The sequence below is a fragment of the Anarhichas minor genome, unplaced genomic scaffold (assembly GCF_050575085.1).
Source record: "Anarhichas minor isolate MPS153535 unplaced genomic scaffold, ASM5057508v1 ptg000021l, whole genome shotgun sequence".
NCBI lineage: Eukaryota > Metazoa > Chordata > Actinopteri > Perciformes > Anarhichadidae > Anarhichas > Anarhichas minor.
The window spans coordinates 7892625-7914267 of record NW_027466467.1 but is presented as its reverse complement, the minus strand read 5'-3'; the positions used below and the strand labels follow the sequence as shown (position 1 = coordinate 7914267).

The 21643-nt window shown below is 44.8% G+C and overlaps 1 protein-coding gene across 4 annotated transcripts in view; it reads left to right on the top strand.

Annotated features, from left to right (window-relative positions):
- slc25a26 (solute carrier family 25 member 26) overlaps positions 1 to 21643 on the top strand; it is a 45417-nt gene that overhangs the window by 7992 nt on the left and 15782 nt on the right. For all 4 annotated transcript variants that reach the window (XR_012955745.1, XR_012955747.1, XR_012955746.1 and 1 more), the window contains exons 4-6: positions 763 to 867; positions 1259 to 1306; positions 19989 to 20033. Coding sequence is in view for 1 of the 4 variants with exons in the window: in XM_076095762.1 (XP_075951877.1) it covers positions 763 to 867; positions 1259 to 1306; positions 19989 to 20033 (198 nt within the window). In the remaining 3 variants the exon portion in view is untranslated. The remainder of the gene's footprint in view (positions 1 to 762; positions 868 to 1258; positions 1307 to 19988; positions 20034 to 21643) is intronic.

Below are 21643 nucleotides of genomic sequence, written 5' to 3'. Positions count from 1 at the left end.
ATGGAGAAGCAGGCAAAACATGACAGGGGAGCATTTTATCTTTCTTGTGGTGCCGCCCCCCCCCCCCCCCCCCCCCCCCACACACACACACACACACACACACACACACACACACAGCGCTGCTGCGGCAGACTGGCATCTGTATGACCGAGGGGAGTCGCAGCAAGGGGGCGGCTCACCAATCGCTCTGTAAGATTGCTTGCCGTTAGCCGGTATTTCCGCTCCGATGCAGGATAAATGGGAAATCAAGTCACCAGGTGGGCAGCTGTGCCACCGCCTGCCTGCCTGCCTGCCTGCCTGCCTGCCTGCCTGCCTGCCTGCCTGCCTTTCAGGCGATGGGAGTTATGAAGCATAAATATTCATGTCTATCTTCACTAGCTGTTGGCAGTCCATATTTTTGTTGACATATGGTGGATGGGTTTGGAACTTGTAGCTGGGAGTGCGGTTACTGAGGTGTGCATGTGAGTCATGCCTGGATCTATCAGTGTGTTTGATGGAAGCGCGTGTTCTTCGGACACAGATACACAGTCAGCCTGCTGACCTTTTTTTTTTTTTACCTGTTGCTCAGGTGTCATGTCTGCCGTGTGTACTGGTTTGTTATTTGGCACCGATTGGACACTCATTGAAGCGCCCGTTAGCCCGCCAGCACCATGGCCACCTGCCACACATTGTGGATATCAAAAGCCCTTTGCAAATGCAGTACTGTAGATTGAGATTGTGCGTGAGGCGACACTGTTGACCCGTGCTCTTTCCGTCCTGTAGGTGGCGTGTCTGATCCGGGTGCCCACGGAGGTGGTCAAACAGAGGACCCAGGCCTCCCCGTCATCCACCACCTACCGCATGCTGCTGGCTACACTCAGAGCAGAGGTACACAGCAATCAGACGCACTTTGTTAGAGGATAAATCTGGTTTATTACCACTTTGATCTTTTTTTTGTTGTTGTTTCTCTGTGGTTTTGGCCATCACTCCTATCAGAAAGGCTTTAAAACCATCATGAGTAAAATGTTATCACGACCTGTAGAAATAAAGGCCGTGTCTATGAAAGTTTTAATAACATGGAATTATTTCTTTTCAAATATTTTGTTTCCCATATTGGGATTTCATGTGGTCGTTGTTGTGAAATATTGAACTCGGCACCATGTAAAATGAGTAAAGTAAATATTCATGATTTCTTACAGAAAAGCATTGTTCCGTTTATTGAATCGTAAAGTTTTGTCTGTGATTGTAATAAAAAGTGTGTTCTGTTCTCTCTGCTCAGGGTGTGCGAGGCTTGTACAGAGGATTCGGTTCGACGGTTCTCAGAGAGGTAGGATTACTTCAAATGTGTTTTTTCTCCCTCACCTCTTCATCCTTTTATCTCAGTTGGTCTGAGTGCCGTCCACCAGTGATATAAGATCGCACGCTTGTTATGTCTTTGGTGAAGTTTAGTTTTAGGTAATTGCGAAGCTCATCTTACAGCTACTGCATCCATTTCCAGAGTTTATTCTAAAGACAATTACTTATATATTGAGGCTTTCCACTCTTCTGACTGAAGACATTTTAATTTCTCTCGGGCTTTATTGAGGTAGGAAATATTGATTTAGTTCATCTCATTCAATTACGTATGCAAGATGCTCTGCCCCCTATTAGAAGTGCATCTGATTAATTAATGCAATTAGTTGCGTTATAAATGCAAAACAAAACGCGGATAAATGAGCATCGGGCTTCGCCCTCGATGGCCGCTCGCCTTTTTGTAAATGAAAAAGCCGCTCTTGTTCTTTGATTCATGATCTTCAGTTTAATTGCACCTGCAGTGCATGATAACACAAAATAATCGGAGCAAACGCCGCGTAGATCTCTGCCTTGTCTCGCCTCGCCTGATGAGTTTCAATAGAAGTGGAAAAGAAAATGAGAAAGGCGGGCAGAGATGGAGAAAGAAGTGTATGAAGGTGACACTTGTCTTTCCATCCTTTTTTCTTTTTTTGGGGGGGGGGGGGGAGGCGGGTGAGGGTGTAATCTAGTCTCCTCCGCTGTGCTAGCCTGTACTTATTTTCTGCCTCACTAAACTGATGTTATTCACGCAAATTCCATCTGGACAGCCGGGGAAAAAAAAAGGACAACAAGACACTGTGATTTCTCCGAGGGGCTCTGAATAAATGAATACATTTGGAGGCTGGCGCACGGCCTGTGTGCATACTAACACTGGCAGATGAAACGCAACGGTGGCGGCAGGGATTTGGGGGCGCGGGGACGGCAAGGGATGCTCCGCGGTGATTGGCTTTGACGTGTGTCAGGAAGGTAATTCATTTTCTCTCGGCCTCCTTCGCTATCCGCCTATCTCCCTGCTTTGGACAAGCGACCCTGTCGAGATAAGTTTATTTACGTGGGACGGCGTCGTGCCGCCCCTCCCTCACCGGCCCACTAATTGGGGTCCTCTCTGTGCTATACATTCATTAGGGCTCAGAAGGCATTTCTGATGGGCATGATATCACATTAGTGCAGGATGTGTGAGGATCGACCACGGCCAGAGAGGGCGGGGGGTGGGGGGGGGGGGGGGGGATCGGAGGCGTGACTGATTTGGTGATCTGGTTCACATCGTAGCAACAGCCCACGAACCCAGATCATCGAGAGCAAGTTATGGTGGATTTTACACGACACACTCCAACAATGCCCTACGTTTTATTTAGACACCAAATCTGAACTATTGACTAATTGACATTCAATTTCTTTTCTTTTCTTTTGCACCACATTAATCTCTGCTGTGGTCTATACCCTCTCCTTAAAATAAACTGTCAAGTCGTCTGCTGAGTCGGCACTTTTTGGGTTCCAGCTGAATAGAGCATGAAATCAATTAGATTCAGATTGCGGTGAATAAAATTGTGCCGTGAAAAATGACTTTATTCAACTTTTACAAAAAAACGCAGGCTTATTAATGAACATCAGCCAGACTTTGTTCAGCATTTTAAAAGTAGAGTACACTTGTTTTAAGTACCAGATTTAAGATGTTCATCTTTTGTTAATCAATTGTTCATTTTATGACAGTACAATTAACCCAGACTCTATCTATATTTAACCATCTGGTGATACCTGTCGTTTTGACAGGATCCACTATTTCCCCAACACTATTGCTCAGGTGTCTCCTGTTGAATAGTACCACCTTCCACCACTAGATGGCATGCTAAGATTATCACTGTTTTAGATGTTTGCGTCTCATTTCACTCCAATCCCCCCCCCCCCCCCCTTCTTTCTGCTCTTCATATTACACCAATCCAGCCTTTCTGGCATTTATGAGCCGCAGTCACTGCACTGAAAATGATGGCCTTTTTTAATGCCGAGCCCTGTATCTTTTTGATCTGAAAGCGCTGTGAGGCGATCCCGGATTTGATCTAAACTGCTCCAGTTTGAGTTTGAGTAATGAGCCTGAGATGGGTTATTAGATAGTGATTTAGGATTGCGGTTGTACGGGGGGCTGCGGAGGGATAGGTGTAAGTGAAGCTGACGGTGTCTGACACAGTCGACTGAAGAGCCTGGAACGTCGGCTGATTGACTGCAGCATACGGCTACGCTAAATGCATCTCTCATACTTGTGCTCTTTCACCGACTCACTCGGAAAGCCACTTTAGTTAAATCCATTTCATATATTTAAGTGGGTAAGCACTCGGACAGGAAGGTAATTGAGCTCTCTAAATGAGACTGAACAGTTTATTAATGAAAAATGTGTCCCCGGTCTTCCTTTTAATGGTGTTATGTATATTTTTTTCTTAGCCAGCCCCTGAATCAGCCTTAACGTTTCTCCACCCCAACAGCTGGGACCTGGCAACCGGAGGTATAAGATCTGGCTGTGGGGCTTATGAAACACCTCTCCATCCAGGTTCCCCCCCACCACATCTCTGCTTCCTCTCTGTCCTTCTCCTCTTCAATCCCCGCTTGATCCCTTCTCTGCTTCCTCCTTTAGAGGGTTTAGCACAAGGAAACATGGCAGAGTTGGATTTTAACTACAGATGGGTGGGTGAGAAAAAAACCCAAGAGAACCAGCACACATCACTCCTGAGCAGTAATATTCATCCCGTTTGAGTCGTTTGCAGGTCGAGCCGACCCTCGTTAGAAGAGTGATGGCCTTCTTAAGCCGCAGGGATCGTTTTCTCTTCGTCACTGGATGATCGTCATCTCTTTACCACACGCTTCACACCGGGGAGTGCCGGTTTACTCCCGCCTGCTGCACCTGTCATTCACATTTGTCTAGCTGTGTAAATGCAATTGTTTCTGCTCTTTCTACTGAGCCTCAGCGTGCATCCATGTTGGCCCGTGCACCTCTATTACATCTCCCTCATACATTCAGTCCCTCTGGGGTGGACATGTGCTCCATGGCTTCGGCTGCAAATCTAACCAAAGCTCAGGAACCTTCCTGAGATCAACATGTGGTGAGAGCTCAGTTGTTGCATTGTGTACATTGAGTTATGATGAGTCCGTGCAGAGCAGCGAGGGGGGGGGGGGGGGGGGGGGGATTGTTTGCTTCCTCTGGTGGGATGCAGAGATTGAAACCGAATCAACAGGCATAGCAGCATAGCAGCACAGAGCCGAGCTGACCCCTGCGTGGCCCTTTTTGGAAAGGAACCACTTTTCACCGTCTGTGACGCAGGTTCAAAAGGGAGAGGTGAGGGGGAATCACTCTCATATCCTGTTCTCTGTGTGCACTGATCCACAGAGGCTCGTGTTTATACACCCTCACATGACTAAGACCGAGCACGGGAGAGACGGAGCAGACAGAGGCAAGAGAGACGTGGCAGGGGAAGCAAAAGGTGTTTATTTTCCTTTACATACGTAAAGGCAGGATTTGTGGGACACGCGTGAAGGAGCGGAGGCTTCCTCCTGCTTTGTGTTCGGAGTCGGACCTCGTCGGAGCAGCTGCCATTAGTCTCTCCGAGCCAGACGGCAAACCAACTCTTCTAGATGGTGTCGACGCCTTAAAAAGCTTAACGGAACTGGAATAAATGAAATGGAAAATGTTACAAGATCACACAGTAAAAAAGAGAAACCAAACCAAGGAAAATATCAAACTGTCAGTTGAAAATGAAGTGCAATGCCTCCCAGCGTGTGATGACTGTGCTTTCTCGTTTCAAAAATGGAGGCGACGGTTTTAAAGACCACCAGCTACTGGTGCTGCCTTATCTGTTTACACTGTGATCAATGAGTAGCTGAAGAGTCCTGAGAGAACCTGTTGACCTCCATAGATCTGACCCTTGACAGGACTTGACCCGTAGAGGGGCGTTCGACCGCTTCTGTGATAAGGAGAAACAAGTGAAGAGGGTTAGGCCACCTGGGTGTGTAGTCCAGTGTAGGACCCACTCACTGCAGATCTAGCATTGGATTAGCAGACTGCACATGTACATACACGCTCCTCAACTTAAAACATCGCTAGAACTGTTTAGAATTCCTTCACGGGAACTCAAAGGCAGTCAATAGAGGGGCCTCCCCCTGATGCGTCTCTTCACATTGTGAGTTTTAACAGTATTCATTGCTCTGATGGATCACTCTCCGTCTACCCTGCTTGAGGTTTGGAATATCAGTCTTGGATTCCGCCCTCGTTTGAGTTGTTTTGCGGGTCGGGCCGACCATTGTTCGGAGAGTGATGGCCCCTGTTACGCTGCGGAGAACGATTCCTCTTCGTCACTGGATGATCACTTTGCCACACACGCCACACCGGGGGAGTGACGCTTTACTCCCACCGCCGCGCTGGTTGACGGATGGATGGACGGGCTTCCGTTCACAGTGACTGGCTCGCACCTGTTGTTCACATTAGTGTGGTTGCGTGAACACAATATGTATCTTCACTGTCGTCTGTGCCTCATCGTACATCCATGCCCCCCCCCCCCCCCCCCATGGGGTGGACATTGGCAGGTGGCTTTTGCTGCCAATCTAACTGAACCTTCCTACGATCAACACCTGGTCTTATTAATGACTTTCTACAGTCGGATGTATTCGAGGAGTTCGCTACCATGCTGTCAGCACCCCCCCCCCCCCCCCCGTGTGCTTTCTGCTCAGTGCATATTTGCCCCGGGGGACGGTGCAGGGCTTTCTGCGGTTCCCGTAGAGGATGATGCATTGGAAGTCTGTGCCACTGAGCGCCATGGATCACACACTTACGTTAAGTACATTTGTCCCCATTGAGCTCTTTAATCCACTCAAAAGAAATCCATCATTGTGGCTGCAATCTGTAATGCAGAGGACCTCTGTGAATTCCTGTGTGGAGAGTTATCACAAATACCTACTGCCAGACACTTTTAACAGCTATAGTTGTTTTTATGCCTCCCCACTCTGCTGAATGTGTGAGTGCTGTGTCCGCGGTGGCCATGTTAGTCTGGGTCTCTGGGTCTCGGGGCTATGTTTGCTTCCCACAACTTAACGCATGTTTGTCTCAATCCGAGCAGAAAACCTTTTGGTGCTGCACATGTGTTTCTAATAACGCACAGCCCCGACGGCCTGGCAAGGGACTGAGTGTGTGTGGTGGGGGGGGGGTAATGGGTCTGCAATGGAGGGAAAAGGGACAGCAGTGGTTTGGATGTCATGTGGAAGGAAATACGTGTCAATGCCCCCTGTATGTTGGAATCTGGTGCCAGTACACAGGATTGAGTGTGAAGCATAATACCCCTGACAGCAATTTTTGCCATGTAGATTTTGTTTGAATTGGACACCTGTTCCACTTTAGTTTCAAAAGGCATTGAAGTGACATAATACCCTATGCTGCCTAAATACTGTAATTCCCTCTCAGCCTGACAGCCTGACTGTAGGAAAACCTTTAAACGAGTTAAACTTTCAATCAGATCCACTCTAAATAACAGAAACGTCTTATTTCCAGTTCATCCTGGAGTGACAGGAGATGGTGAGAGTTAAGGGAGTGGAAGGAGGATAAATCAATGTGGTGCAATAGCCAGACATTTGGAAGCACGCAGTAATTACAGCGGCGCACATCCTTCTCCCTCTCCTTTTCTCCCCCCTTTTCCAAAAACAGCCAGTCTCCTCTCTCGTTTCTGTGCGTTTAGGGCAACTTTTAATTCAATGTAAAGTATGACCCTTTGGTAATTCGATTGGCTTTTTGGAATCTAAATGTTAATACATGATAGACAATGATTTGCCTTTTTAAATCACAATAAGATTTGCAGGACTGTTTTGTAGTTTGCGAGGTTTTCTGTTGGGTAAGTGCCCTTTTTCCCCAGACAGTCACATGAGGCTCTCCAGAAGCAGCGCTCCCCCCCCCCCCCCCCATCCAGCCATGCCTGCCCCCCTTTTCCTCAGTTTCATCATCGTGATAGCAGCAGTGCTTACGACCCAAACGCATCTGGAACAAACCACCTGAATGTCAAGGGGGTTCACGCTGTGATGTCACTGCTTAATGTCTAACGGGGGAAAGAATAAATATAAAGTGTCACTCGCACCACGAGCGTTCACCTCACTAAACCCCGGCAGAGGTGAGGAGTTCAAACCGATTCATAATTAACACTCATCTACATTCACGGCAGTCCAAGCTGGAGCTGCTGTTTATTTGAGCCAAGGGGATTACATGGTTTAATGTTCGTGCTCGATGTACCACAATAGTAATTCAAACCAATGCCAGATTAAAGAGAGTTTTTTTTGTGAGTTTGGTGCCGACCACGAGATGGCCTGCAACAAATTCTTCTCGTAAAAGACCATTGTTGAGTTAACTTCTTCTCTCCAGCACATCTATGCTCATTATCCCCAGTGGCTGGGCTCGAGGAATGGAAACGATCAGTTGGCCCACACGGAAATATTTCAACAACTATCGACTGGCATAGAATATGTAGACTAAAGATTAAATATTGGAGCAAGGGCTGTGTTACTTTCTGTAATGGAAAAAAAAAAATCAGTGACTCGATGACAAGCTGGATAACAAAAGGCATTTCAGATGTCTTACCCATAAAGGGCTAGTGTTTATATATTCATCAATGATGGTGCAGCTCAGTGTTGTGTTGTGCAGCCTTCTGTCGAGGCCTGCGACGGATTGATCAGGTCCATGCATGGTTTTGTTTGACTTACTCATCTATCTGGGTGTGTGTGTGTGTGAGCGTTTTCAAAGTGACTGCGTCACTGCCAGTATACACACTTCCCTCAGAATGGAGATTTTGTTATTTCCAGCTGTGCTGCTGCTGTTCTTATCTGATCCCCAGCTGATAAGATGTGTTTCTGTCAGTGAGAAACATTTCAGTTGGCCTACAGGCAGCGATTGGTTGGCTGAAAGGACTCCGGTCTGTGTTTTATTGCTGTGGGCACTGCTCCCAGAAAGGTGTGTGTGTGTGTGTGTGTGTGTGTGTGTGTGTGTGTGTGTGTGTGTGTGTGTGTGTGTGTGTGTGTGTGTGTGTGTGTGTGTGTGTGTGTGTGTGTGTGTGTGTGTGTGTGTGTGTGTGTGTGTGTGTGTGTCTTCACCTTCACCTCTGCCATATGTTTTCATACGGGCATGTGTGTGTGTTTGTGTGTGCGCCATGCTGGAGATATCAAAGCAAGCAGCCTTATTCTGGACCTTCCTGCCCGCTTTACACTGTTTTACGCTCTTTCCTTTAAAGGAAAACTCTCACGTCATTATTGAGGCTATTTAACGGGCTTGAATGTTAACTGTATTTATGGACACGAATACTTTTCAAATGTATCGCTGGAAAGAAAACATCCAATGCTTTGTGCTTCAGGCCAACTTTTGGCTGCTTTTAACCGTTCATAAAACTCCCAGCATTCATTGCAAATGCTGCACTGGCACGAGGGTGCCCATTTCCAGTAAACCATAATTATCATTCAAATGTTTCGCCTGACAAAACAACCACAATTTTGCATGTGCTGGTAAAATACAGAACAACTAAACTGTATTGACATTTTTGTGTGACTGGGTAGGGCCAGACCAACTGACATTAGCAGCTCATTTATGCTAACATGTTAGCAGCTATATACGCTCAAACAACGACCTTCTTTCACATGGTTGGCCGTATAGAAACGTGTTTGGTGACACACTCAAGTGTTCATACTGGTCGTCTCTTACATTCTTTATCTTTTAGAAAGTCAGAATCCCTTTTTGCTTCTGTCGGCCAGCAGTGGCTTCCACGACACAGCTCGGTAGCCTCAAGCAGCTGTGTAGCTAGGCTAACGCTGCACCTTCAACCTCTCCCATGCTCAGCACCAGCACATTTTCTCTCAGTGCTTTTCTCCCACGTCTCACTAATGGTCCCAGCCAGATCCTCAGGCAGCCATACATCTCTCTTCCTGTCAGCAGCTAATTGGCCGACCCCCTCGGGGCATTCTGTGTCGCACCACACCACCATTCATTGGCTGGCGTGCACTCTGCCACTGATGTCATCTGTCAGTGGCTGTGACAGATCCAAACTGTCCTGTTTTTAAGAAAACAAACAAAAAAAAGCATCACCAGTAAATGATATATTAAACACAGCATGTTTCCCCCTTTGTACAAACACAACCCGTGAGGATGTTTTTAGTATTCAGTCCCAATAATCGTGTTTAGCAGTTTACATTTTACATCCCATGAGAATGCCCCTGCTTCCCTACAGTGTTGCGTTATCAGCTTGCTTTTAAAGGCTGTGGAAAAAAACAGAAGCATCAGGTGTCTGTTGATGAGGAAGCTTGTGCTTTTATCCTGCCGTGCCTTTGCCTGTTCTGCTGTATCAGGTGTCCATTTTGAATCAACAAGCTGCACACAGGTGGGAGGAAGAAAAAGAATCACTTGCGCAACGTAAATATTATTCGGCGTTTCGGGGAAGCATTTCTATCATGTCGATGGAATTGCTCTCTTGAATCTTTGCCAGCACACTGTTTCCCCACCACCACCACCACCACCACCTCTCCTCCCTCTTTTCCTCTGCTCCCTCTCTCTCCCCCTCCTCAGAACAAGTCTTAATTTGTCGGGAATATTACTGCCCTGTGCCGACATTCGCCGGGCTGCGGCGGCTTATGGGAACGGGGGGCCAGGTGCGATTTTCCTTTTTTTCTTTCCTCACGGGAGACGAGCCGCCGCTCAAACCTCTCCCTAGTTTGGCTTGTTCAAACATACACACACACTCTCCGCGCTGCCCTTGGCATTCAAAACTGTCAGATGGAATTCTTCAGCAAGTGCACTCACTCCCGTTCTAGTTTTTACAGCGCCGGGGAGCTGGAAGGGTTGGGATGAGTGATCGCTAGTCGCTTAAAGCAGAACACTCCTCATAGTTCCACGGTATAGGGCCTTAAAGGGACACGCGCTCGTGCTGCGGGGCGCTCGCAACTGCGTGGCCAACGCTCTCTAATCTGTGACAAATTTAGGTTTTGAGGAACTGCACTGAGCCCAGGGGGAGTTATGCTCGCGCGAACTGAGACAGCGTATCAGGGCCTGCTTTCTGTTAAAGGGAGAGCAGGCCTTGGCTTCCACTAACCAGCACTATACAACCACCAAGAGAGAAGTAATCCAACCTTCTCTCTCTCTCTCTCTCTCTTTCTCTCTGGCGCTCTCAGTTTCCCCCTTTTTCCCTTCCCTTTCCCCCCCTCTCTCCCCCAGGCCTCTCTTATGAAGTGAGAGGCCAAACACAGGCCCGGAGTGCCGGATCAGGCTCCCTCTATCGATTGACTTTATTTATGTGTTTGTTTATTTATTTAAAAGGCCCTGAACCCCTCTGTCCCTGAGGTGTACTTAGGTGCCACACACACACACACACACACACACACACACTTACACTCTCTCTGTGTGTCCCTCTTACAGGACTGTACACATACTAATTCCCCCCGTGCTCCTATGTTTAGCTAGGGTTTTTGCAGCGTCACAGCCGGGTGTAACGTGTGCTGTCACTGCAGTAACTAGGTGTGACATTAGCTCATATGTGCACGCATGACTGTCCAGTGTTAAGACAAATAACATAGAGCTGCCCATAATTGGGAGATAATTAACAGCCCCATGTGTAATTAAAGTTGGGTATTAATGCAGCCTAATTCACAGTTGCCAGTTGTGTTTTGAAACTTATCTGTTGTTTGATGACTCAACGATGATAAAATCATATCAAAATATTATTTGTCCAAATTCTGATTCAGAGGAAGTTTTGGTTAACAACTAACTAAATTAGTTTTTTTTGTGGGGGGGGGGGGGGGGTCAACACTTTATTGACCAAAATAAAATGTCCATTTTCCATAACAAACATGTGAATGGAAGGTACAAACAAAACATATACACATACATGTAATTAAGTAAAAACAGTAAAGGAGAGATGTAAATAGACAAACACCGTACAATAAAGGCAGATTCAATAATGTAATTATGACATAATTATTTGTATAATCTTTGCTTTTGTGGAATTTTAGAGTTTATAATATATGTAAGGTCTTCAAGAAAATCAACAAATATGGATATTATTATTGAAAAATAGCAGTTTTTAAATTTGCCATATGTTGATATCAAAATGATTATACTGTATATATAAAATAATTATGATATATATATATATATATATATATATATATCTGTGCTCGTGCTTTCTCTGGCGTGTTTATCATGCTTGTTCTTGTATTTCTGCTTGCTGTGCTCTTGTGTGCGTGTTCTGTCTCCTTGTATACATGAAGGTTGTCCTTTAACTGACAGACAAACAGGTCTGGCTGCTGTGACACACATAGAGGTGTCCAGCACCACCGATCACTCACTGCCATGATTATTTACTTTAGCAGCTTTCAACAAATTCAAATGTGATCTCTGTCTGTTTGTTATCAGCGCGTCACCGCAGTCGGTTCCTCTTCATACTTTAGTGACACACGGCTGATGGAATGTGGGTGTGTCTGAATGTTTTTTCAGTATGACTTTGGCAAGTGAATCCAGCTTACAGCCCTGTTGCATTAGTAGGTAATAAATGTGGGCTTAGACTCGAGGCTTTGCTCCACCTGGCCAGTCTGTAAAAAAATTAATAAATAAATAAAGTTTTTCCCATGTGTACGTGTGTGTCTTTTGGTCGTCACATGGCCCGTAAGGATTCCTCACTTTGAATAAGGCTGCTGTTGATCGTTTCCCCATCTGACTCCCATCTGCTTTCTCTTAAAATATCAGCTCCCCTCCTTCCCTCCCCTCCCCTCCCCTCTCCTCCCCTCCCCTCTCCTCTCCTCTCCAATATAAATGTAATCTCATTTATTCTTTGTCTGATTGTCCGAGGACAGCGTTGGGCACTTTTGCAGACAGAGTTCAGGTCTACAGGGTTTGCATTACTAATACAAAAAGAATTGTCAGCGTCCAGGAGAAATGTTGAGACTGATGGATTGTGATGCAGTGGAGAAGCTGCTGCAGTAAAAGGCCCTGAAGAACAAGAGGGACAATTTAACAGTGATGCTGTAATTTCAACCTGAACTCTTCAGTGACTCACCGTGTCTTAAAATGACTACTTCAACATTTCAAAGGAGCCATTGTTGATTTCATTTTGCGTATTAATTGAATTTGAGAGAGTACACATGGTCTCATTTGAAATGGTACATTTGGTAAACTCCAAATCCACGGCTGTAGGAGGTTTTGCCACATGGATTTGGAATGGCCATTCAGTATCGTATACTAACAGGATCCAGCAGACTCCTCTGGCTCATGAATCATCTGCTCCTTTGCTCATTTGCTCCACATCTGGTGGCAAGAACAGAGCAGAATAAGTTGCAAGTGCGTACGTTTTTGGGGTTCATGATTGCTCCACAAGTTTCTTGACTTGAGTTATAAGCGTGAGTCATGGTTTTCTGAATACTGTTATCTGTGTCTGGGATTTCATAATACAGCAGTAAAATCTGTAATGACGGTAAACAATGTCGTTGACCATAAACTATTGTTGTGAAAAGTGACATGCTTTACAGCATCACGTAAAGAATTGCAAAAACAATTTAAACAAACTGTGTGATCAACTTACCATTTTTTAAGAAATGTTAAACTTTTGTTCACTTGGCACAGTAAATGGTTGGCAGTGTTAAAATCTCAATCCATTTTCAGCCACGCATACGCCGCGGTTCTATGGATGGCTACTTCCCGACTGAAATATCTTCACAACTACTGGACGGATTGCCATGAAATTAGTAACGGATATCCATGGTGCCCAGATGACGAATGCTCGTGATGATCTGCTGACTTTTCCTCTTGCACCTCGAGCAGCTGTTTGTCTTTTGTAGTTTGTGGTTTTGAGTGAAATGTCTCAATAACTTTTATATGGATTGCCAACAGATTTGGTGACAGACGGTCATGCTCCTGAGAGAACGAATTGTAAAAACTTTGGTGATCCCATCATTTTCCATCGAGCACTTTTAATCCGTCCCACGCATTGGTTTATCTGTTGGTATTTTCATCAGCCTCAGCTGTACTCGCAGTACAGTTAGCATTTAGCTCAAAGCATTGCTGTGCCTAAGTACAACATCACAGAGTCACTAGCACGGCTGCACTCTTGGTGAAGAGCGAATCCAACGCAGAGGGCGGCAGCACGACAGCCGAACCGTTGCTGCAATGCATTGCTTTGGCCACATTCCCGGTCGTACTTTCTAACGTACTGTAAAAATTGTTGCCACTTTCTCACCGGTACCTTAAACAACACACCAACGCAGCCCCCTGTGCTGTTTTAATGCCGTCTTCTGTGTATGCAGGGAGAGTATTCCGATAACATAATGTCAAGCGGCAGTCATGCACTGTTTATCAGCAATAAACCACAGTGAAAATTACTCAAATTCAAATGATTGACCTGGTTATGGTTTACGTTGCACTGTTACTGCTTATTTGCCAGTTAGTGACATCATACTATCCTCTTACTGATGATTCAGTATTTCTTTGGCCGTGCTATGAAAGTCTCTAGTGTGCTGATAATGTTAAGCGAAGCTTTATATCATCTCAATGGTACAATACGATGTTTCAGCAGCAGGTAGATGTTGGAAACGATGAATAATGTCCCATCTGTTGGTTTGGCCGTCTATACATTTGTTTGCTTGTCTCCCCATCTTATTATCCGTCTTCCTTACTCGTTCTCGCTCCTTCTAAATGCTCATCAGTATGCCGAGGCAGCAGTATGACCTATTAAATGTCATTTGTCAAATTGCAGCCAACTGGCTTGCCTGCAATCAGGCTCAATGTGAATATATTTTGACATGTGTTTTTCCTGCCCTCCGTTGAGTGCCTAAGGACCTGTGACAGCCCGAAGCCTCTCTGAATGCTAATAAAGTTAGCACTAATACAGTTGGCAAGGACGCATACATACACATACATACACACACACACACACACACACACACATACATACACACACAAACTGGAGCACTGTCAGCAAAGTGACACAGCTAAGGCAATCTCCATATTCTTATTATATCGTACCTGACAGTCACAGCAAGTGGCACTGTCACCTTTGATCAGTGACAAAATGTGTCAGCCAGCTAACATAAATTCCTGCTCTTCAGACACACACACACACAGGAAATATGATTAAGCATGCCGACATATTCGGACAAAAATGCAGACACACACATGCAGGATAGCAGGTCTTTGTGAGAGCTGGTCATGTGTTTCCCAGCAGTGGAATCTGGTCCCTGGAGGCCAGCTGGATGACACAGATGTTTGTGGGCTTTGGGAGCAGATGCTGCTGAGCTCCTGGACCACAGTTTATTTTTTTTTGTTTTACTTCGTGGCCAAGTTGCAGAGTCATACTTTGGCATGATTTGATCAAAAACAAGTATACAATGGTGAATGTAGCTCTGACCTAAGAGGTGACCGATTGGGATCCTTACTGGTTTACTTTGGGATGCCGCAAGACACAACAACACATCAGAAGAAGTGAGTGGTCAGTAGAGTGGAGAAGGTGCATTGGTAGACGGAGAGAGAGAGAAGAGGTTGATGGAGGTTTGAAGTAGAGGGTGAAGAAGAAGATACACAGTAGTTTAGACAGCCAGATGTATTAAAGGGCCAGAAAGCGTAGACACTAGACACAGAGGACCAGACAGTTGTGTGAACAAAGGATTTATCTAAAGCTTTGCTGAATGAATCCACGATACATTTTTTTGTATTTGTAAAGCTCTCTATTCCCTCACTGTAGGAATGATTACTTATGACTCTGTTTACTTGCGTGTGTGTTTTTTGTGTCAAGATTTTCTTATTTCCAGTGATGGGTCATGTTCGCAGACCGTAACAACGTGTTTCTGCCTGGTTATCGTTATGATTCGGTTACCGCTCACACGGCCGTGGAAATGTACTGATTGGCTCAAGCTGGAGTTGAGTGAGCTAGTAAAGTTTTGGCAGGCGGAGGAAAACCTCAGTCGTTTTCAATGGACATAAACATCACTGCTGCTCTGCCTTCAGAGTAGTGATTTCCTCCGCTAACTGATCGTTTGAATAACGGCTACACATTTGGTCCGGGAAATGATACAACTGAAAGGAGATAAAAACATGCTCTCCCTTATTATGCCTTGCAAGTAAACATTTTGACGGCGTAATTGTGCGATCCATTGTTTTTAATGGGATTTGTGTAGTCCCGTCTGTTAACATAAGGACTGAATTGTGTGGCCATCATCCACACGCATACGTAGCGAGTTTGGCTTGGCTTTATGGCGCTGAATAGGCCATGGTAGCTGAGGCATTATACTAGGCAGGGGGAGGAGACGGAGTCGGCGGTTAGCAGCATGAAGCGGTGTGGATTTTATGCCGCCTGGCTGCCTTCATGCTAGCCTAGTGTGGCTGTGTGCTAGTCTACCGTGACATATAGCTCAGGTCTAAATGTGCCCGCGACACTTGTGGCAGACCTCTTTGTAACTCTAGAATATCAAAACCATGCGGTTCACCCACTGGCCCAATGTGTAAGAGAAAATGTCCCCTTTTGACTTCAAGTTCAGCACCTGCAACCATTTACAACCAGGTGGTCCCTCACAGTGTCCTCAAGCGGTACACTGAGCCGCTCAGTCACAAGCTGCACAGGATAGCAGTGTACCTGCATGCTGAAAGCTCGCTGGCCCACCGTTTACGGACTTTCATATTGATTTAATTGCATATATTGTCATTGCTAAATGTCACAATATATGATATGTACTTAACCCTAACATTGAATTGAAACATTCTGTGCTTCAGTGTTGTAAAAAATTAGGTCATGAAACAATTTTCCAGGTGTCAAATTCACAATATGAATATCTTTACAATAGACTCACAGGTTGAAACAACTTATTGAAACATAACTGTCACGTCATAAACACCTGAGATAATTTATTCAATAGCTGTTCAAAACAAAAAACACCATTTTGATGAGACAAACAATCCGTAGAATATAATAGAAACAAAATAATTATAAAACACTGGGGCGATTCAAAATTAATTTGATCAAAGAGAGAAGTAAGTAAGTAACTTGTAACACAAAAAACTATTTGTCTTAATTTAGGTAATCATTTGGGGAATTTTCTTGGTGATACGTATTTGTTCAACTTTTTCTTTTTTTTTTACCCTGTTCTTGTGTCTCCCCTTAAGGCTCTTGCACAATAATCCAAAGGAATAATAACTGTCACACATCAGATCCCTGATATCGAGGAGAGGTTAGCTGTTTTCCCTGAGGAGTCGGACACAAATCAAACATCTCAGTTCCCACAGAGTCTGTATCTGTGCATTAGATCATTACAGTGACGTTGTTGAAATGGCTGCTTATAGAGTTAATTTGCATTTCTGTCATGTTGTGCGAGGGTTTGCCTTTTATCTTCTTATGAGCCCATTACGTCCACACAGTTTATAGAAAATGGTAATTTCAACGTCCTTTGGACATCTCTATGGAAGCCCATTTCCGTAATCCAAAAAAACTAAATATTACAAAAAAAACGAATTATGAAATATAAAGTTGAAATTATTTATACCTCATGATTTCGATTTCTCAGAATGGATTTTTTTATTTTTTTTGATGCGGACCTGGGCTTCCATACCTCTCTGCTCATAACCTTCCCGTCCCTGTAGTTTTAAATGAAACAAGATCGCTTGAACTCAGTGTTCTGTCTTTCAGGTGCAATGATGATGCACGTCTGTCTCCAAGGTTACCCCACCTCAATAAACAAAAACAAAACAAAACAAAAACGTGCTCCCTGTTTTGAGATATCTTGCTTGTGTTCTTAGAGCATGTCAGAGCGGTGACACACGGATTGGAGTTGTGGTGAAATTCATTCAACAGCCTGTAACACACTGCACGCATTTCTCAGCTGGAATGAAAACAGAAAGACTTGATTTCGGATGTTCACGGCGGTGTAATGCACTGGGTTAAGAAAGGAAAAAATCCCCTTTCTTCACCACTTCTCTTTCTCTACCTTTTACTCCATTTCTCATTCAGCTGAGAGATTTATTGCGTCTGTCATCTCCTGCCATCACTGCACCAACATCAGGTCAAAGTACTGCATTGGTTGTTCAGAGCTTGTTGACGTGAGATGAGTAGAAAGCGATTAGAACTGGAAAGAAAATAGCACGACAGTGATTCGCTCCCATGTCCTCCTCCCTGTAGATTTGTGTGATGTGTGTGAGTCTCTTAACTATAAATGGCTTATCAATTTTAATCAGGCCACATGTGGTTTTCAGATGTTCCATTTCTGCCAGGCAACACACACACACACACACACACACACACACACACACACACACACACACACACACACACACACACACACACACCTCACGTTCAGTGTGCCAGGGGTGTCAAACCAAGTCATAAATCATTGGTGGATCAGTCTTTCCATCTGTCCTTGTGTTTTTCTCTTTTGGCTATTTCAGCTACATTTCAAGCTGATGTAAAATAATACAACATTATTAAATATTGTGAAAAATTACTTTCAAAGATTTTATGTAACGTTTAAAAACTCTAAAAACAGTATCCAGTACTACAAAGGTTATGTATACATATGAAATGAGTTTCCACATCAAGTTCACCAACGTTCTCTATTCATTTGCTTCCAATTATACAAGTACAACATGTTCTACTTACATTTAGTAATAGTGGCTGTAACTCCAGCATCCCCCTGCAGTCTCTCTCTCTCTCTGCAGGCCGTCTCGCTCTCTTCCTGGCCTGTAAAAAGAGAAGCAGGATTCATCAGGGTGGTAATAAAAGACAGGTGCACTTTGATTCCTCTTTGAAAGCTCTCTCGTCTCACCACAGTTAGAAAACGGAGGCATTCTCACTATACATGGTAAAACACAAGACCTACATCAGATACTGTTTTCAGACTGAGAGCATTTGCTTCTGTATGGTCAGATAGACCAGATCTCCAGTGGAACGATTCGGAATACTCCACGGACCAAGCCTGCAATCAATCAAGCAACAATCAAATGTTCGATTCGATCCTTATCGCTGACGACCCAAGGAAGTGCAGTGTCGAGTGCGAGCTCCTTTTTATCAATTAGAGGGAGTTATTTATTAATAGTGCGCTATGTACACGCTAGTGTACTGAGAGAGGACCCCTATTAATTGGCACAGCTCGCTCATGACGTAGAGATGCAACTACGTCATGGTGGCTGTGTTGCTCAGGGCCCAAGGAAGCTCATTGTGGAGTGTGAAGTTGTTTGGATGAGCGGCACTACGGGATGTCACGCAATCGGCCCGTTCCGATCAGGCACTACTACAATCAATCATTCATGTTTCTGTATGCAGTATTTGTAGACTGTGATTGTTGACCTGCTCTAACGGCCTCTGCAAAGTACCCGTTCAGGACCACAACGTCCCCCGTGTGGAAGCCTGAATTCAGAGTAACGATAGTAGCTCTTTCCTACTCTTTATTTGGTTTAATGGAGGCACAAACACTAAAGCATCTGACCCTCCGTCTTTCTTGTCCGAGTATATGTTTCTGTAGTAAACATCCAAACCATTCAAGGGTTACGTTAGAACAAGTAACATTTAGATTGCTAAACTATGCTAACTAGCCCTAACTACCCTGTAGTACATGATATTGTCAGATAATGAAAATGCTGACTTTTTGCAACATAATTTGCTGTGCTCTGCTGAATTAATACTCGTTTGGACAGCTTTATGTCTTTACTTTTGTTTTTAAAATGGCCAAGTCATTGCTGAGATCTTTAAAGTTTTATGTCCAGCTCTCAGAGAGCAGATGCAGCACACGGGCATACAAGTTAATCTCCTTCAGAGTGTTTATATGAGGTCAGCTCGTCTGCACTAAGTGCTTAATAAGCACATTAAGAGGCATAAACACAGTTTGTGTATTGTCTTTGTGCTGCGGCCGAGTCGGAGTTGAATTGTTCCAGCTTTTGCCGACGTGCTAACGTAGTCTGATGGAACATGTCGGAGGAGGAGGCGGCGGCGCAGATGGATGAATGATGCTCTTGTTGCTGTGATCAAAGACCGATGACACAGCTCAGTGTCACTTTATTTATTTCTCTCTTTGGTTTTTGTTTTTGTTCTCTCTCTCTTCCTTCCTGTCTCGCTAAGATGACAGGATACGTACGTGTGTGTGTGTGTGTGTGTGTGTGTGTGTGTGTGTGTGTGTGTGTGTGTGTGTGTGTGTGTGTGTGTGTGTGTGTGTGTGTGTGTGTGTGTGTGTGTGTGTGTGTGTGTGTGTGTGTGTGTGTGTGTGTGTGTGTGTGTGTGTGTGTGTGTGTGGTCTGACTGTGTCATATGCCCGTTGCCTTGGCACTGCCGTTGATTTCCTCCCGCTGTAACTTCCTGCCTAAACCGGTTATGTGTTTTGTGGCAACACTTGCACTCCAACCATCACTTCAGAGCCCCCCCCCCCCCCCCTCCATCCCTCTGTTCCTCCTTTCAAGTTTGCTCCATCTATCTATCTATCCATCCATCCATCTATCCATTCAGGACCGCCAGACCACAGCCTGTCTCATTCATTAATCATCAGCAGTGAGAAGGATCAAGGGAGCAGTCAGATGAGAAAGAGGAAACAGAGAAAGGTGGCAGGAATGACAAGAGCAGGAGATTAGAGGTTAAAGATGAAACTTGAACCTCCAGAAAATCAGAAAAAAAAAAAGGAAAGCTGAGATAATCCTGATGATTAAAACTCTACTTGTTTTTCAGATCCCGTTCTCTCTGGTGCAGTTTCCACTTTGGGAATACTTAAAGGTACGTATCAGACTCTTCCATAAATGTGTCTAACTGACTCTAGTCCCTCTCTTTCTTTACTATCCATCTGCTTCATCCCTCCACTCTCCACCATTGCTCTGTACCATCATTTACAGTAATTATTCTCAGTAATAAATCCGTAGTAAAGTTCTAATAGTGTGCTTACGCTCTGACACATTTACAGCAGGCTCACCCTCTGCGTTCCCCTGTATCATTGTGGCTGGCCAAAATGAGACTTTACGCCCCACTTTAATGGGTTGTCACGACTATCATCAAACCAGCTTTTAATTTATCCCGAAAATATCCTGCATATCTGTCTCGTTCTAGCTTTTTTTTGAATCTTTATTTTTATGTCTCTTCCTCTCTCTTTTGATGGCCTTTCTCTCTCTCATGTGCCTCTCCTCTCTCCTTGCCCCCTCTCTCCTTTCCACTGTGTGGCCCGAATCACATAAAAAGGCTGTTTCTCTTTGAAAAGACGTTTCGTTGGAGTGACATCATGTCTCAAGGGCGCGAGAGGCGGACAGTCAAACATTCCATCAATGTTAGGAGCTAACGGCCGAGCTAAGACGAACAATACACTTCACAGCTGTGTGTATGTATGTGTGTGTGTGTGTGTGTGTGTGTGTGTGTGTGTGTGTGTGTGTGTGTGTGTGTGCGCATTTGTGAGAGTTAGACTTGGTCGTTCACAAGTGTCTCTTTGTCCCTCGGTCAAAGGCCCTCTCTCTCTCCGGGCCATCTGGACACGTCCGTTGGCGGAGAGCTGAACTGCTGGAATCTGGACCTCTCTTCCCCTCTCCTCTTTCTCCTTGCCCTCTTCTCCATTGGCTCCCTACTCCCAGTCCTCCCACGTGTATCCTCTGCACTAACATGGTGCTCTGTATAGCTAATGAGGCGTTTCCTCGGTCACAATAGCAGCGACTGGCCGACTAGTCGAGCGAGGAGAAGTAAAAACAACTTCCCGCAACAAGAACTGATTTTTACTGCCATTCCTTTCAGAGCGACCACCAAGATGTTGAGAGGCTTTCACTGTCAAGAATAACGTGATTTAGCTTTCAAAATGCCAGCGAGAAGGAATCTTGAGAGTGCACGTGTGTGCGGCAAGATCGGCCATCTACTCTGTGGGATAGTAATGTGCTGCGTTATGGTCTTTTTATTTTTATTTCACGCCGAGCCAGCACAGCTGTCGGTAAGAGAATCGGAGAGAGGGAAAAGGGAGAAAAAAACAACAACCAATTGCAATGGGTCTGTTGGAAGAGGAGTAAGAAATCCTTTCGTAGAGTGCATTAAGTTCAACTCGTCCGAGATGGTCTGTCATATCATGGAGAGGCTTATCCAGGCAGGAACATATTATAATTCACGAGGCAAGTCCCACAATATAAAGAAATGTTACACATTGGTCACTGCAAAGAGATTTATATTTTCTCACCAGACTTATGTGCATAATTCTCACTGTTCTTTCAGACATTAATTCCTCAATATTGTGGTTTTGTTGTTTTTCCCAACAGCATCTGTAGAATAAGACTTACAGTTTACCCCATCTGTTGCGACCTCAACAACAACATTAGCAAAACAGGAGGGTGTAACACTTTTAGGTTATGACTTGAACACCA